Genomic DNA, 17,736 nt, shown 5'->3' on the forward strand with positions numbered 1-17,736 from the left:
CTTTTTACACAGAACCAGGACAGATGGTGACAGAGATCCACTGAATTTACAAGTCTAGTGCACAAATCAAATGTCCAAACTGTATTATGCTATGTTAACATTTGGTCTAGGTCAGTGCACTTCTAGAGCTATTGAATACATGAGATTGGATTTAGCTATTTTACATAATCTGTGTGCCTTCGGAGAGCTGAAGCCAAAGGACAATTGAGACAAAACTTGACAAAATTATAGAATTATATAATTGTGTATCTTGGAAAAGACCTTTAAGATCATAAAGTCCAACTGTTAACCTAGCCCTGCCAAGTCCACCATTTCTATCAGAGCCACAACTACATGTCTTTCAAGTAGCTCCAGGGATGGTGACTCAACCACTTCCCTGGGTAGCTTGCTGCAATGCTTGACAAACCTTTCGGTGAAGAAATTTTTCCTAATATCCAAACTAAACCTCCCCTAGCACAACTAGAAGCTATTTTCTCTTGTTCTTCTTGTTATTGGGAAAAAGAGATCAACACCACCTTGCTACAACGTCATTTCAGGTAGTTGTAGGTAGTGAACAGGTCTTTAATGCATGCTGGGGAAGAGTGGTCTTCCTTAATCTCTAGCCAAAAGCTGGAATAACAAGACTACACATACTTAAAATTGGTTGACAAGAAAATTTTGCTTCAAGGTGAACAGTCCTTTGCTCTTTTAACTATTTTTTAATTAACTGCCTGATGAGATCAGAAATGTTTTTAATTGTAACACACCAGTTTACTTGTAAAAATGCCATAGAAGAACATTTTAAAATGGTGTGTGGCAGGGATTTACTGTGTAGAGAGAAAGCAAAGTTGTGAAGAATGTGTGGAGTCAGAAAGAAATCACAAGGAAGTGTCACTAGGGAGTTTGTCACCCAAAGAATTTCTTGGACCCATTATTACAATAATTTCACAATGACAAGGAAAGCGCGGGGACATGCGATCTTATGCTTCCTGAAAGAAACAAATAAATTTACTAATTTGCTAGAGATATTTCCGAACATGGAGGTTGACTAATTATGATTAGCATTACCAATTTCTAATTTGTCACTATAATGATGAATTATACTGGATTGGACTTTGTTTCTGCTGAAGTCAGTAATAGAAATCTCCACAAACCCCATAATTTCATAATTACAGCATGAAAGTTCACACCCATTTGGAAGGGATGCATAACCTACTGCAAGCATAACCTAGTGCAAGCAGTATTTCATTGTAGTCACAAGTGGACAAGTTTGCGTGGTACAAAGGGCCTAGAAGAATACCATCCATTTGCTTTCTTATGTATGTCTGCATGAAGGCATAAATACTATTACTCCTCTGCTCTCAAAACTCATTAATGTCAAGAAGAATAAGGCTTATCCTTATTCACAGAGATGAAATGTCCTTCATTTTCCCTTGCCAAATGAAACCCAAACGCTGCTCTGTAATGCTGTTCTCCTTAGCATGCCATAAAATTTTTTTGGCACACAAAAAAAAATTAGGATTCAAGTAGTTCAATATTTTGTCAGTTTTTCAGATTAGGAGAGTGTAAGAAACTCCATTAAAACATACTGGCATTTTAACAGCTTCTGGTTGCTCCCGACTTTGGAAGGACAAGAATCTCTCTCCCTCTGTACATTCATAAGCTTTAGTAAACTTGTTCATTTCATCTTCATGCTAATATTGGGGCATTACTTGGCTTGCTCGAAGGACTTGGAACCTGTATCACTGCTTTGCATCTCTGTTACATAAGTAATAAAACTTCATCTACCCAAAATAATTTATGTTGCACAAATGAGTATATACAATCCTAATGGAATTCATAGAAAACAATTTATTAAATAAGAGATAAAGGATAAAGATATTATTTTTGGCTATCTGCTATGGACTCTAGAATATTGCAAATAAAATAAATAAACCCCACAAGAATATTAAAAAAGCCATCCTGAATTATTCCTATGCAGCCTGCAAGCTTTTTTCATCCACATCATATCAACTGTAAACAAATTGAGATAAGTTCACCACATCAAAGAATGGGTATTATATTCTGAAGTTAGAATTCACCAATCCAAACCTCAATGATTTTTTGATAGGCAAAATTCCTAAGCACCACTTCCTATTCCATTCCCTTTCTTGAGGTAATAATTATTTTCATTTGTCTCATCTTGATGGCTACCAAAGTGCCACTGAGGTGTAACTAGCTTGTTCACAGATAGTAATTCCCACCGATGTAGCTGCCTCACTTTTAATTACCAGTGGAGGGAAAATAAAATCAGATATAACACACATGATAAGGCTCCTCCTATCACTTTCTGTATGTAGCACTGACCGGTTTGTTTTTATCCTGCATTAGAGACATTTTTAAGTGGAAAAAACAATCATGTGCTTCCATCTATTTGAGAAGTTCTTTGTAAATGGGATATCACAGAACAGTTCCCATTTTGTAAAGCAGTTCCATGCGCTCCTTTTTAGATCTTTGTGATTACATTTTCTCATAGTTCAATGATAATATGAAATTCCATTTACAAATACACCTTCAGTGCAATCAGCAATCAACTTCAGAAAAAAAACTTATCTGTATATGAGTTGTTTTGAGGCTTTCTTTACTTACCTGCAATGAACAGAAATTGGCCCGTCCTGACCAAACTGCTCTTTTGTTTTATGCACTTGGCCTATGAAGTCAATAAATCCTTCTCCAGACTTTGGCACACCTTGTTCTGGCCAGTCAGTGAACTGGAACTGCCTCACTGTTCGGGACTGGCCATCCTTTAAAAAAAGACAAATAATGTATCCCAAAAGCATGTTTTAGAGGCTGGAAGTCAGTCAACCAACAACCAAAAAGACAATCACAAAACAAAGACATTGAGATGAGGTGGGAAACTGTTACAATGACATTTATGAAGACTCTTTCAATCGCAGTACTGGCTGGTGCTTTTGAATGTGTGTGCCCAGAAGTGCTGTTTCATTAACAACTTTTCATAGATTCCCTTCTGCACTGGATAGGAGAGCTGTTTGACATTCTGCCTGTGTAGAAGGCATGCCTGAGGCTAACAACAGAACAATGTCACCAGGTTTTTTTTTTTTTTTTTTTTTTTTTTGTAAGTTATGTTTTGAATCCTGCAGACCGCAAATTGTTTTGAATATAGAACAGGTAGAATAAGGCTATCCAGTCTGACTCTCCACTTCCTAGATATATTCATCTACTGCATGGTGGTATCTGATAAGACTCATTCAGTCATTGCCCTCTTTGCAGATGATATCTGTAATAGTACAGTGCTTTCTATGAGGTGGACATTTGCCTGAAAGAAGATGGGTCAATACAAATTAGTTGTTTAACAAACCATAAACTTCCCTTCAACCATTGTAATTTCATTTACTAGCAGCTTGGGCTCAGTAAAAATCAAGAAGAAGGGCCTCCTTCCTCAAAACAAGTAGGCTGAAGCTGTTCATTCCCTTTGGTTAGGAATACTAACAGGATTGTTTAAAACTGCAGAAAACCAAGCATCCTAATTTTTATAATGAAGTCAATGGAAGTATTAAATACCATCTTCTGCTGTATGCCTATTTAATGCGTAAATGGTCAGGACACAAAACCAGAAAAAATACAATAGAAACAAATGAAGGAAATTTGTTCTGAATTTTCAAACATTGTTCTTGATTACTTTGACACTGTCAGATTGCACAGCTTATATGTTTTAAAAGCAAGGGCATAAAAGCCCTTACCTGAGCCACTAATGTGAACTAGTGCCTCTGGACGTATGGTTTCCTAAGCACCCACCCTGCTACGTCTTCAAAATTATCTTCTACTAAGCAAAGCTCATGAAGAATTGAAATTATTATAGGCATCAAGTTATACTAGAGGCAAGAACAATCTTTACGAATTTTTCCACTACCACTAACACTCAGATTTTACAGACCTTTGAAATGAAGTCAAAGTAGTTTTAAGAATAAACAAAGAAAAACCCAATATTTTGCTTTTTTGTTTCCTCTACTACTGTGCGGTTTTGCCTCCTATGTCCTAGATGAGTAAGGAGAATAGAAAATGGGTGTAAGTGCCAGTCACTGCTGGACACACATACACTTCTTTTACTGTCTCTTATACTCCTACTAGACCACCGTGACAATTAAGTAGTCTATTTCTGTGGGATGTTTTTGCCCACTTACAAAGGAAAAAAAAAACTTCAAAAACATTTACGCAGTTTTATTTCTTGTGGACTTAAGCACAAAGAACTAAATACTTCCTACCAAAACTGCATTCAGTTAATGCAGACTTCTCTTACATTGGTCTCTGTGACCCCATTTTCGCTCAAGAAGACATAATGAAATTATATCCTTCGGACAGCCTTAAGCACATGACATTAGTTAATCAAAAAGACTAACAACAGGTTGATTCCCTCCACAATAACCTGCCATTCTTCTAAAATAAAGAAAAAAAAAATATGTCTGACTCCTACCATGTTTGTTAAGTAGATGGAAGCTCTTCAGCAATTTCTGACCCTGATAAGAATTATGCTAGAACAACAGTAACTTTTTAGGGGTAGAAAAGATAAGAAATACACTGCTTTACTCAAGCCCAGGCTGTCATTGGAAAGACCACAAATTTCAATGTGCGAAATAGACCCGGCAGTAAATACGTATTCTTCAGATGTGTCTAACCACAGCTGAACCAGTATATTTCATGATCACAGTAACTCAGTAACCCAGTGTGAATCTATGAAAGCCTTTGTGATTTAGTTTTAATGGCAGTAACTTCTGTTATTTAATGCTATTTAATGAGCACAGAAGTAAAGTTAGTCTGTCTGATGTTAGAGTAGCATTAAAGCATATTGGGAACTAATCTGCAATTTCTTACACAGCTCCCTTTGCTACTGACATTATAAACAGTGCTGTTTTCTTCTAGTGACATGCTTGTCAATAGCAGTCCAAATAAAAATGTCAAATTTTATTAAAATCTTTACTTTCAAATATTGTGACAGTTTGCACAGTTAGTTATCAAAATATGAACTTTCAGATCCCGACATGGAGCGGAGCACTTTTAATGTATCATCCTATTGATTGTCTGACCATTTGGATTTCTACTTGCTTCTCACAGGGGATATTCAATTGTCTTTTGATGAGGCTGTAGAATTCATAATACTCTCTTACAGCCATCACTAATTGTTTAACCTTAAATGAGGCTGCCCAAACAGATTGACCTCTGGAGTTTACAGAGCAAGTGAGTATAAACCAGCCAGGAACAGCAGACTGAAACAGCTACAGAGGTCCATTTCACCTTACAACAATTCACAGCTCAGTTTCAGAAATAACAGGGAGTTCCACAGCAGACACTTGCTGCTGACACCTACAAAGGCAGTGTGCTTCTTTTCTTGTCACGGGGGAATAATTGGCCAGCTTGGCTCTGCGCCACATCACAGATGGTATTCTAACGTTACAGATGGGTTTGGACATGAGAGGAAGAGAGGCTGGTTAAAACTGCTGCAGCATTTACTCTTCTTTGAATACAACAATTTAGTTACATAGTCTCAATTACAGGGTGTGACAGCCATAAAAGCCTAAGTACAGGAAAACTATAATATACATTTTGGTAAGTAGTCCCTACAGCTTTCAGTAAGTTTGGAAGGAGATATAGTTTCCCAGCATATCTAGAAAATTGAAGATGGCCCTGTGATCTTGCCAGTGTGTTGCTTAACAAAATTTGGTCCATCAAGGTAAAGATATTTTTACAATTTCAGAACTAATGGTATATGATGGTAAAATGCCATGACACGATTGCCAAGGTGCACATATGCTTGGCACTTCTTAAAAGAAGTGTGCTAATATTGGGTACAATAAAACTATTTCTGGCAAATTAACTTATGTGACCCTTTTAGATTGTTTACTGATGTGTGATTATAAGTAAACAGACTTCCATAAATATACTAGTTTGCATGAATTTCAACTACAGCTGAAAAACAACATTTTTTGATATAATTGTTATTTTATGATCCTATTTTGGTGAATTATGTCACATAAGATTTCTTCCAGTTTGAGATGGAACAGCTGATCTATGAAAAATATTGGCACAGTTGTAATGAAATTGGCTTTGACTGCATATGCTTACAAGTGTAGTTAAAGACTGATATTAGGAGTCTGTTCTTATCTACTTTTGTTAAGCATAAATAGGTTAGAGAAGCTATGAGTCATGTGATTCTTACTGGATTCCAAATAGAATGAAAATCAGATCCTGTGTGTCTACAGCTTCTTTTTAAAAACACGCACCTAAGTCTCATTTTCCAAATTAAAATGTTGATATGCTACTTGGTTAGTGACAATACTGTCTAGCTAATTGTCAATAGTACCTAATTTTACTTGAGGCAGCAGTCTAGCTAACCATCAGAAAGTCTAGTATTTTGGATGCTGACTGGTAACTGAGTAATCACTCATGTGAGTTTACATTACCTGGACAGTACATCCTGCTATTTGCTTGAACAAATAGTATTCTAAAGTGCTTACAAAAATGGAGGCTGTCAGTAATTTTTCCTTCCATGAAGACTAAAGTGCTAGAAATCAAAAGTCTGAGAAATGCCAAATAAGTATTTAAAGTTTATGTATATTTAATCCTGTATTGGTGCTCAGTTTTGGACTCAGAAGTTCAGATAAGAAATGCAGTGCGAAAATGAGGATGCTAGGGTCACAGCTTTATGTATCTACTCTGCAAATATACAACAGTGCTGAAAATAGACTATGCCAAAAAATCAAATTACAATGTGCAAAGCCTGTCAAGCTTTTCTCATGAATGCTATTTGCTCTGCAGTTTTTAAATCTCAACATATTAACCTTCATACTCATTCTGCCTAGACGGTGGTGCAAACCAACATATTTACAGCTGTAAGTGACAAAAACGGCCCCCTGAAATGATTAAGGGGGAAACGGGGAAAAATGAGAAAATGATCCTCAAATCATCTAATGTATTTTGGCACAAACAGTTATCCAGAAATTTACAAAGTTATGCTGTCCAGATGTTTAATCTGAACTAAGTCAATTGCTCTTACACAACAATCCCATTTATTCAATAATAACTTTATCTGCTTTTTGTTTATTGCTTGTAGAAAGTACACTCATAGGGGTTTTTCCTTCATAATAATAAAAATGGGGGAGAGGAGGAAAGAGGGTAAAAAAAGAAATTGACATTTTCTTTAGTAAGTGTACTTAGTTACTAGTTACATTACTACTGTAATGCTACGTTAACTTACCCTTGCATCTGTAACCTTGAATTCCCTCAGAATATACTGTGGCATGTTGTACTCTGCCATAGGATCTACCACAAAATACTGGTATCTGGCTGAGCGCTCTGCAGGCCAATACTGGTGGCATTTTTCCTACAAAATAATGAAGCAAAATCCATTTTCTACTACTCAAGACCACTACAATAATCTGGTATAAACCTTTTTTTCACTCAGATAATACTCATGGGAAGTGCCATTAGTGACAGAAATATGAACTGTTTATATTGGATGTGAAGTTCCATACCTGGACTAAAAAATTATCTTCAGTACTGCATTGCAAAGAGATTCTCTCTAGTTGCTGTACATTTAAACTCATTTATAGTTCTGCTCAGTTCTATTATTAATCAGTGAAAAGATCTACCCCTTTCAATACAGAAAAGAATTTAAATCTTGAGGCCATCTTCAGTATTCTTTCTTGTTCCCTGTTGAAGCAAGTCCCCCTGGCCTCAGTCAAGACTTGATGTCTGCACCCACTAGCCATGTCCTGAATCACCTCTATTCCCCAAACATATGCCCTGAGTCAGATTTCACTTATCACATACTACCTTTATCTTGATGTAAACCTGTCCAGATTGTAAACTGTTTTGGTCTTCCCATTACACAAACCTGCACTCAGGTGAGTTTAGGAGTGTAAACTGCGTGCTGAAGCTTTAAAGTTCCATGTTACAAAGACACAGGAGACATTCAGATTCGAAAATCCAACACTTCCTTTTAACATTGTTAAAAAAGGTGCCGCAAAAAGTGAAGTTTACAGGTAATGAATCCTCATTTTACAATAGAGAGCAATGCTATCTCTTCATACTTCAAAACATCAACGTGCAAAGTTGCTGAATCTCCTTATACCTAATGATCAACAATGCTACCGACATTTCAAAAGGAGAAGGAACTTAAATCGTCAGCTTTACCTTTAGTCATTCTTGTAACAACGAAATAAAAAAAATCTTACTAACATTTTAGTAAGGGTGTATGGCAACATTACTTACTCTGCCCATTTCTCGTAGTTTAGTGAGCATGACCACAATTGTAGAATTATGCTCCCAGAGCATTCTCCAGAAGTCTTCAGTGGTTTCTGCTAAAGGACCCTGTGTAGCTATGTAAGCTTTTTGTTGTCTATATTGAAAAAATAAAGTAAATTAAGAACAATATTTTAATTAAAAAAGTGAATTGATGAACATGTTCTTTGTTTATACATAAACATTATCTACATGAAAAATTTATATACTATTAGTAATAAGCATATTAAAATCTTATTATGATTGTTTAATTAAAATATGACTTTTTATTTTTAGAACTTTGAGAGGGAAATTACTCTGCTAATATTATGATGTATGTCTTTATTATTATTATTTAAACGTTAATGCAACTCTAATAGTTCAATTTTTTGTGCTGTAAAAAGCACTTAAGAAACACTTAGTAGTGCTGGTTCATTTTGTAGAAATAACTGTCTAACAATCTATTAAATTTACAAATTATAGCATCAAGCAGTTTCTTTATTAACTCCTTTTCATCAGTCTGATGCCTGCACCAAAAGTAAGGCAGGAAGAAATTTCAGGAATGGAGTGCACTGCATTTCCAGGCCTTAATACCCTACTAGCGGTAGCTACCACCAGGCTGTTAAAACTTTTGGATCAGATGACGACCCGCTCATGTTGTTCTTGCTTCTTTCAATGAACAGAAACACCTTCATGTGTGGAGATGAATACAGTTGCAACTATGAAGCAGAGGTTCACAGAATGATCTCTGTGGGCAGGGATACTCAAGCATACCTAAACTGCCTTAGGGAAACTATACTGCTTCTCCTTCATGCCTTTCCCTAGCAGCTGCTTGGACTTAAGGCCGAGGGCACATTGCTCCATGTTATCATGAGGATGCTGGTGGGCTACACAATTGTTTAAAATGTATGAAATGCTTTTGGTGGCTAGGTCTTGTCTTAATTGGCATCCCAAGATCATAAGTTATCACCCTGACATAGAGAATGCATCTCCTGTATGTTATTTCAATATACCTTTTCAAGTAGAATAGTTGAGAACAACAGAAGTTCCAAATCATGAATGTGCTTAAAATCTTCAGCTTGTAAAATATACTGGGAGTTCTTAATGGTTTAAAGGTAGGCAAAAATATAATGTTTAAGACCCTGTGTCATTTACAGAAATTTCCTGTATTGCATGAGTGAAAATCTAAACATTTAATTAATATATAAAATGAATAAAATAATATTTTAAACCTCACCCAATCAAACATGGCATGCACAAATAACAATACTAAATTTCAATATTAAATATTGTTAATTTCAATATAATTACATAAATATTTTTGTAAACATATAAAACAGCCTGTGTGAGTACACATCAGCATCAGTACCTGTATCCATCAATGAAACTGGCATTAATATAATCAGAGCCTTCTACTCCTCGGATTGGCTGCAAGCATACCCTTGTAGAATCAAATGGCATAATATTGACAAGGCGATTTTTGAATTTATTACATGGAAGATTGGCACTGATGAATCTTGAAGTGTGAGCCTTAGAGCTAGCAAGACGCTGTTGAAAAGAAATTAAAAGTATTAAGGCCAGGTATAACAAAAACAAATTGCACTAACTATCAGATTTGATAATCTCTGCTCATTATCCATTAATGAATAATTTGAATTTCAGATGCTTACTTTTCCATATTCTACTGCATTATCTAAATATTTTTAAAGCTTCTTTAAGACCTTATCAAAGATTAATGCCAGCTGCAGTAATACATACGGACAAATCTGAGTATTAAACCATTACACAAATACATGTTTCAAGCTATTCAAACAGTAAGGGAACAAGCAGGGTTAAACCGTCCTCCCTGAACAGTTCTCATCTGGACACCAACTGAGGACAGAATTTTACATTTTACAGAGGATTGTTTTCCTAACTTGAAATTTTAACCTGCAAATGTCTTATCTTTTCATTACCGGAAACAACCGGTGGAGGACAGAGCAGCATTAACTGTTACATCATTTGGCTTTGGTTCCCCACAACATAAAATCCCAGTACCTTAAATTCCAGTTCCATTCCTGTGACATTCTCGCCTGTTTCTATCTGTGTCAGCTTCTGGATATATGCATACAGGTTTCTGGCTGGCACTTCGGTATTTCCACATGTCACTGCTTCCAGCAGCGCATCGTGGATAAAGATGTATTGGTCCTCAGTTTGAACCATGTAATTCCTCTGTGCTCTCATTAGAGTTACGTGGCCATAAATATCTACAGTCTTTTCATGCTTTATTCTCTCTAACATGGCATCTATCACAATGAAACAGCCAGTCCTGCCGACCCCAGCACTAAAAGAAATGAACACAGGAAGGAAAACATGAAGGACTATTTCAGGCATTATGTTTACTTTTATGGCATTCAAGTTTTAAAGTTTTGTAACACTTATTGGAACAGAACATTTTCCTGAAAATAAAAATCAGCGTTTATGAAAAAGGTTGGTGCCCTGAAATAAGTAAACTCCTTTAACAGACATTACAAGCAATTGAGAACATGGAATGCTTTTAAAATGGGATGTTTATATCTTGCAGTTTCAGGCTTGACTATAATAGAAATATACCACATTGCAACATGTTCTAGAAATATGTGTTCTTAAAAACAAAAATTACTGGAGATGATGAATCCTCTAAGAATTCAAGCTTTATTTGTAGTATGATTTCTAACTCATTAAACGTGATGGTTTAGCTATTCTGTTTACCAAAGTGAATTTATTGGCAAACAATAACGTTATGGAAAATGAGTCTTACATATTTCTATTGTGCTTTGGAGGTAAATTTTCTAGCCCTCTTCCAACTCTGTCAATGTTGGACTCCTATTAAAAAACTTTGTTCTGTCCTCTGCTCTTTCACTTAGCCAGGCTACACTGTTACTCTTTGCAATGCAGAGTCATGCCTGGTTAGCTGTGCTGGCTGTACACTCAGGAAATCTCCAGTTGTCACGTCAATGTCTATCCTGCATCTCTAGAGAAGTGTAAGAAAGTTCTGGAATGGCCAGAACCTGGACCAGGAGGCTCTGTCATCTCACTATTTCAAAGGACAGATCACAAAAGGACTAGAATGTGCTTAAAGATAGTTTGAAATCACAGCATTGAATTAATGTCCAGACTGAGTGAGAAATATTTTCCAGGCACAGGTAAAGATAGTGCTTCCTCACAGGTTCTGAGTCAGTGTTTTATTTCAGGCAGAGCTGACATGAAGTTGCATCAGTCCTGTTGAGACCAAAGAACTTGTACTAGTTCTTAGTTTTCTGCACAGTAAGGTATTCCTCAGGAACAGGTTTGAGCTAGAAAGTTGCATTCCCCTTTCTGGTGGGACTTGAGGGTTGAAGACCTGGGTCAGCTACTATGAGCTTGGCACAGGAATAAAACTTGATCATGAAACACACAGGTGGATCTAAGGGAGTTAAATTTGTCTCACTAATATATCTACTTAACAGCAGTTTATCTTTCTGATACCTGCTGTCAAAATGTGCCAGACTTTAAAGGACTTCCAGTGATGCCCTCTCTATCTTAAAGGTGTTGTCTGTTACATGCATGGGCTACCTTTAATAACTCCTGATAGCAATGCTGTGCAATCAGGAGAGGAAAAAGAGATACAGTTCTCACTTTGATGTGATACTATTAGTCATACATGATCCTTTATTAAACATTTGGCATAACTGAACAGGAATGATATAGAAGGAATACGAAAATGACCACAGAATACACAAGACCAGAAAATATACTGAAGGTCTGAATATGCAACTTGTGTGCTAAACAGAGCCATATTTCCTAAAATCGCTACAGGAATTCTCTTACGGAGATGTTTGGACATCAACAGTAATGAATCAAATCCTCAGATGGATGATTCTCTTTTCCAGCCATGTATATGCCTGAACTTTATGAAGTTTTGTTTCAACTACTTGCATACATGTAAGCTACATAAATCACAAGTACAAAATATAATTTTTTTTTTCTATCTTTTTTAGAACCAGGACCACATCATGCCTGTGATAATCAATGGCAAGTTTCTGGCATCCTAAACTGCTTAACTGTTTTCAGTATGCAGCATGTACTACAGTAAGGAAAAATGTACAAACCCTCCAGACATTATCTACATTAAGGATATTAAAGAACACCACAAACCAACATTTTCTGAAAAGAGAGAGACAGTAATAAAAATAATTATAACACAGCTACTAGAGGACAATTATGTAAAAGTAAAAAACTTCTGATAGTTCCTATATTTTCATGAGATACTAAATATCTTAAATCCATCCTGCAATCAATAATCAATGGTAAACCTTTATTTTTTTGCACAGTTATCAGCAAACTACATTTACTTACAACCAAATCGGAAAGAAGTACAGAGCAGAAAGACATTTTAGTCTCACAGGAGTTAAGTTTTGCTTCTATGATTTCATATTTACATACTGTTAATTATATATTCTTGCCACCAGTTACTCCTCCAAGAAGCAGATCTCCTTCAAACAGCTGAGGACGTCTGCTGACAGTCCAAATGCATCAATCTCAACTTTCTTAGATGTCATTCTGACAAGAATTAATCAATATTCTGAGCTTAAGAAAACACACCAATCAATGATATTGATCAATGGGAGTTCTATAGAAAGAAAATATACAGATAAATGAAATTATGGCTATCTTAGCTAAATGGGAGTTCACTTACCTTATATAATAAAAGCTCTGCATTCCAGAAAACTCTAGTGACCCTAATGTTGGTAATAATCATGGAGGAAAACTCAAAAAATTGTCTCATTTTTCTTTTCTATTTTTGGATTGCAAAGAAATCACCACAACTAGCACACATTTGTATGTCTGACTGGTTTATATAAAATTTTAAACCATCTCTATCATGATTCTTCCTTGCATTTGGTTTTTATCAATCTAACAAGTGCTGGCTAAGTGAGAAATAAGAAGGTTTGAATGTGCAGATGTTCTAAGTAGTTTAGAATATGGCTGTCTTTCCTATCACATACCAATGAATTAATGTTCCAGCACTGTGTTTATAACGGGATATGGTATTTTTCACCTCAAACGTTAAGAGGTTCACTGGTACCTACAGACTACAATGCCAAAAATTCCAGAACAGTTAAAGCTTGTACTTTCATCTGGAACAAGCAGTTTTCATTTCTTATCTTCACATTTTGCATTATCATTTATATACTTATTTTTCCCCTGAGCAAACTCCAAGAGGAGTGGTTATTAGCATACCGCATTGCTGGAGAGACTTGCTAGTTTACAGGTTTATGCAGAGCTTGTGAAGACCATGACAACAGACCAAAACACATTACTACACACCAATGTTTTCATGGTAAGTATGGAAGGGTCTACACACTACATTTATTGAGACATTTGGCTCCACTGGGCTCCTGACAATCTACTCTCCAGATCCTTTTATTGAGCAAGATATTTTAGTACCTTAAGGTGCTCACGACACTACAAAACTGTCAATTACAAATGAGCTGCACAACTACCAGACTACCCTTTTCACTTCCCAGGTAAAAATGGAGCCAATGCTATGAATATTTTAACTTCCTTCCTCTTTGACCCTACATATCTTCTAACTCCAAACTCCAACAATTTCATCTACAAGAGGAAGATATTATCCTATCATTATCTCCCATTTCTTCTTCTCTTCTGCTGTCATACAGACTTCTTAACATGGTACAGCTACACAGCTGTGAAGTCATGCAGGTTGAATCCTCATCAATATGCCACTGGAATATTAAAAAAAGAATTACAATATTCCTACCTACTTACTGCAAACAATGTTAATTCAGCTAATGAGAATAATTTCACAAATTCAGCCTATACTTGTAATTTACTTTCTCACCCTTTTGGTTTGCATCTTTTGGTGTTAGCTGAAAATCTAAGCAGTCTATTAAATAAATATGCCTACGAGGAAACTTTTACTGCTTTAAACATTATTATTTATCCTATTATAACATTTGCTTTCAATTTCTAAAACCACAATTGATTCAGTCCCATGAACTGAAACATGTTTAATGTCCTGTGATATTGCAATCCACAAAAAGAAAAATTAAGATGCATGAGGGGGGCATTCCATATTAAAATCATTGTATGGATGTGTTAAAGGTTGGCTTTTGTGATTAATTTGTAGCTGTTTCAATGATGACCCTTTACTGTTACTTCGGTGATTTGGCAAAGGAAGGCTGTGTAATTGTCAGTATTCACAGATCATTTAATTGGAAGCAAAGACAGTAAAATATGGACCAAAAATCGTTTAGGACATTTTTGACTCGTATCAGGGGAAAAATTTATGGAATATTACAATTTTAGATTGAATGAAGCTTGCATTTATGAACTGAAAGTACATAAAATTGCTTGTGATATGGGAAACATAAAAATGCCTGAATTTTACTGAGGAACTTCATATGATGAATTAGTTGCCAATCCCACAGAAATTCTGTACTTGTTATGACAAAGGCAATATTTAAATTATTTTCTTCTTTTCCTCTTAGGAAATTAAAACATGGTTGAAAATCCCCCCTGTACAAGAGGCAGCAAAAAAACCTCATATGAAAGCACTGAACATCTTTTTGAAGGGATACATCTGACTGAAATAGCATAAAGACCCTGTGCAAAGAGGTAAATTTGGACTTCATTTTAGAAGAGATACCAGACTGCTTAAATAATTGAGAATTGTTCTGCATGTACACAATGACTTTTGTTTCTTCTCACTGTGGTTATGGTTGGATATCAGCAATCAAGTATGGTATATCACACATTTTCAGGTGTAATGCTTCATCAAAAAAAAGGCTTTAGCCATTGCATTTTCTTTATTTCTATTCTATGCATGGAGGCAACCATATTTGTCACTGAAATCATATAAAGCTTCTTGAAAGGAACAAGGGAAGAAAAAAAATCAGAAAACAGAAGATTTCACTACAGGTAGATAAGGTTCAGCCTAGAGGTCCCTGAAGTTTTCATACATAGCTGACAAAAGCATAGAAGGCTCATAAATCAAAAGTCAGCTTTAGATCCTTCTTCCTTTACTGAGCTTTATGAAGATTTTCCTCTCAGTCTGCGTGATCTGAGAATTCTACCATTACCACAAATTCTTCAAAAAGAACTGCACCAAACTCAAGCCTGTTCTTTTGTAATCTACAATTGCAGAAGCGTACTAATGTTCAGGAAGTAAATCTGTTCTTCATCTAATCCTGAGTTCAGCTCTGGAGAGATCAAGCATAAGAAGCTGTCTTAACAAATTGTGTCATGAACAGAAACAAACTCTCAAATATTAAAACATACAGAATCAAGACTCCAAGAAATTTCTTTAACAAATCCTGTGTACAATGAATACTTATTTATTAAAATAATCTTAAAAGACAAATTTTCCATGCAGGATAAACATGTAGCATTAGTAATGTTGACCAAAACAAAAACATGTTAAGAGATGCTTCTAGTAAGGATGTTCCATTACAGCAGTTCAAATCCTCTCAGTAGACTTTAAATCCAGGTCTGTCATGAGCCAGAACTTTCCAGAATTGCAAAAGGACTCCTACCTAGCTTCAAAGTAATATAGGAATGTAATTATGGAAGCATATAATGTAAAGAACAACTTCACTAACTGATGGCTCACAGGTGTTAGAAATAATTTCTGTGTTAGCAGTGGAGGAAGATGTACTATGTTGCACTATGAAAGTAAAGGATACATAAAGAGTTCATTATAGTAACTGAGTGAAAGAAAATACCACTTAAAAGCACAATAACAGCCAAAGGTAACTTCTGAGCATACTTCTAAAATGTGACAGTCATTTACACGAAGTTACACTTTTCTTGCACTGCAATTACATTAGGAGATTTCTGTAGAACTAATTTGAAGGATTTTGTGGGATATTGTCATTCACTCTCACGCTCATTCACTCACTCACCACGCTGTGAATCCAGTATTTACTTAAGGATTCTGTAAATTTTCCCTTGAATGACATTCTGCAGTCATTCTGCATGCCAAAGGGATGCCCTTGCATTTGCCTCCACAAGCAGTGTGGCCCATCTCAAGAATGACAGAAGAAACATAACAAAGAGGATGACAATGTATGAAAAGGAGGTTAATCAAGCTCAGCTTAGAGTAGAAAGGACTCAAGAGAAAGGGAGATATGAAGAAGGGATTAAAACGGTGAGTTATGTAGAGGAGGTTAAAAGGAAATGACTATTCATTTTTTGTTTGTAACACAAAAAATTATGATACAGAGAATTTAAACAGGAAGTTGTTTTTCATGTAGTACTTAATTAAATTGTGAAACTTGTTGCAGAATATCATGGATTGCAAAAAGAAAGAAACGGAGGAAAGGACTCATTATGGGTTATTAACCAACAAGTTACAGATGTATCTTCTCCTACAGAAATCCTTGTATTGGACTTTGCTGGAATTTGCACAGGCAGTCTAAGAAAATAATATTCTAGGTATGTCCTGGGAGTGAACCTTAAACACATTGTGTAAATTTGGTCTCATGGTCCCACACACTTAAAGAAAGCACAAGCCTTCCACTACCTCATTTGCTAATCAGATCATTGAGACATCTTCCTTTCAAACAACACTTCTGCCTTTGGGTACCTGACACTTTTAGGAACCATGTCATTGAAAAGGGACAACACTATTTCTGATCTTTGCTTTTTCTTCCATAAAAGGAACAGAATATCACAGAGTACTTCTGCCTGCTTCTTTCCTGAAATCAGGTATTGTTCGTGAAGAAAAGGTCTCTTATTTTTGTGCTTGCAAGATGGCACATAGCAGAAATTACACAATATGACAATCAAAAAGTTAATTGACCCTATTTCATACCATTTCTTATCTCAGTTTCCCCTCAGAGTTGATAGTTGATTTTATATAGCAATACATGCTATAATCCTACTTTTCAGAGGATTTTTTTATATATACCTTACCATAAATCACTATATCACCTGATTTCTTCAATTACTCAGACATATAAAGAAATGAAGTTAGAATAAACTGTATATCTCTGTACTCCTTTATCTGTGCACAAGGATTTATTGTGAATATTTTATTTCAAAATTAATCCAGCTCTCAGATATCTTATTTTCCTGCTTCTCTAAATACAATCTTGCATAGTAAGTGTACCGCAATCTATATTAGCTTCAAAAAGTAACTATCCCAAATATATCTTCTCTGAGATTTATTGAGTTTCAGAATATATTTTACATTCTTTGTATTGTACAATTTACAAAGCACTCTCACCATTACGCTTTCCACTGAAGAAAGATCTAAAATTTACTGAGATAGAGTTTAGTGAAATAGAGCTTAGAAAAAGAATGTATTTTGAGGTTAATTTTAAAAACACATCTTACTGTGACTTGTTGCTTTCAATTAAAGACAGATTTATGCATGAACAGCTGTAGTAAATACAGAAAATTACACTTCTGGGTAATTTATGAGAGGAAGTACACTGCGATCCTATCATCAATAAATAA

General features: G+C 35.5%; 1 protein-coding gene across 1 annotated transcript in view; it reads right to left on the minus strand.

Annotated features, from left to right (window-relative positions):
• Nucleotides 1–2,607: 2,607 nt before the first annotated feature.
• The window catches only part of LOC103782305 (receptor-type tyrosine-protein phosphatase delta-like), a gene marked incomplete at both ends in the record, with an annotated part of 51,120 nt that continues 35,991 nt past the window's right edge, over nucleotides 2,608–17,736 (minus strand). Inside the window, 5 exons of the mRNA XM_008950066.1 lie at nucleotides 2,608–2,762; nucleotides 7,229–7,354; nucleotides 8,245–8,371; nucleotides 9,623–9,801; nucleotides 10,291–10,576. Coding sequence (XP_008948314.1) covers nucleotides 2,608–2,762; nucleotides 7,229–7,354; nucleotides 8,245–8,371; nucleotides 9,623–9,801; nucleotides 10,291–10,576 — 873 coding nt within the window. The remainder of the gene's footprint in view (nucleotides 2,763–7,228; nucleotides 7,355–8,244; nucleotides 8,372–9,622; nucleotides 9,802–10,290; nucleotides 10,577–17,736) is intronic.

This window comes from Merops nubicus, unplaced genomic scaffold (assembly GCF_000691845.1).
Source record: "Merops nubicus isolate BGI_N331 unplaced genomic scaffold, ASM69184v1 scaffold29481, whole genome shotgun sequence".
Taxonomy (NCBI): Eukaryota; Metazoa; Chordata; class Aves; order Coraciiformes; family Meropidae; genus Merops; species Merops nubicus.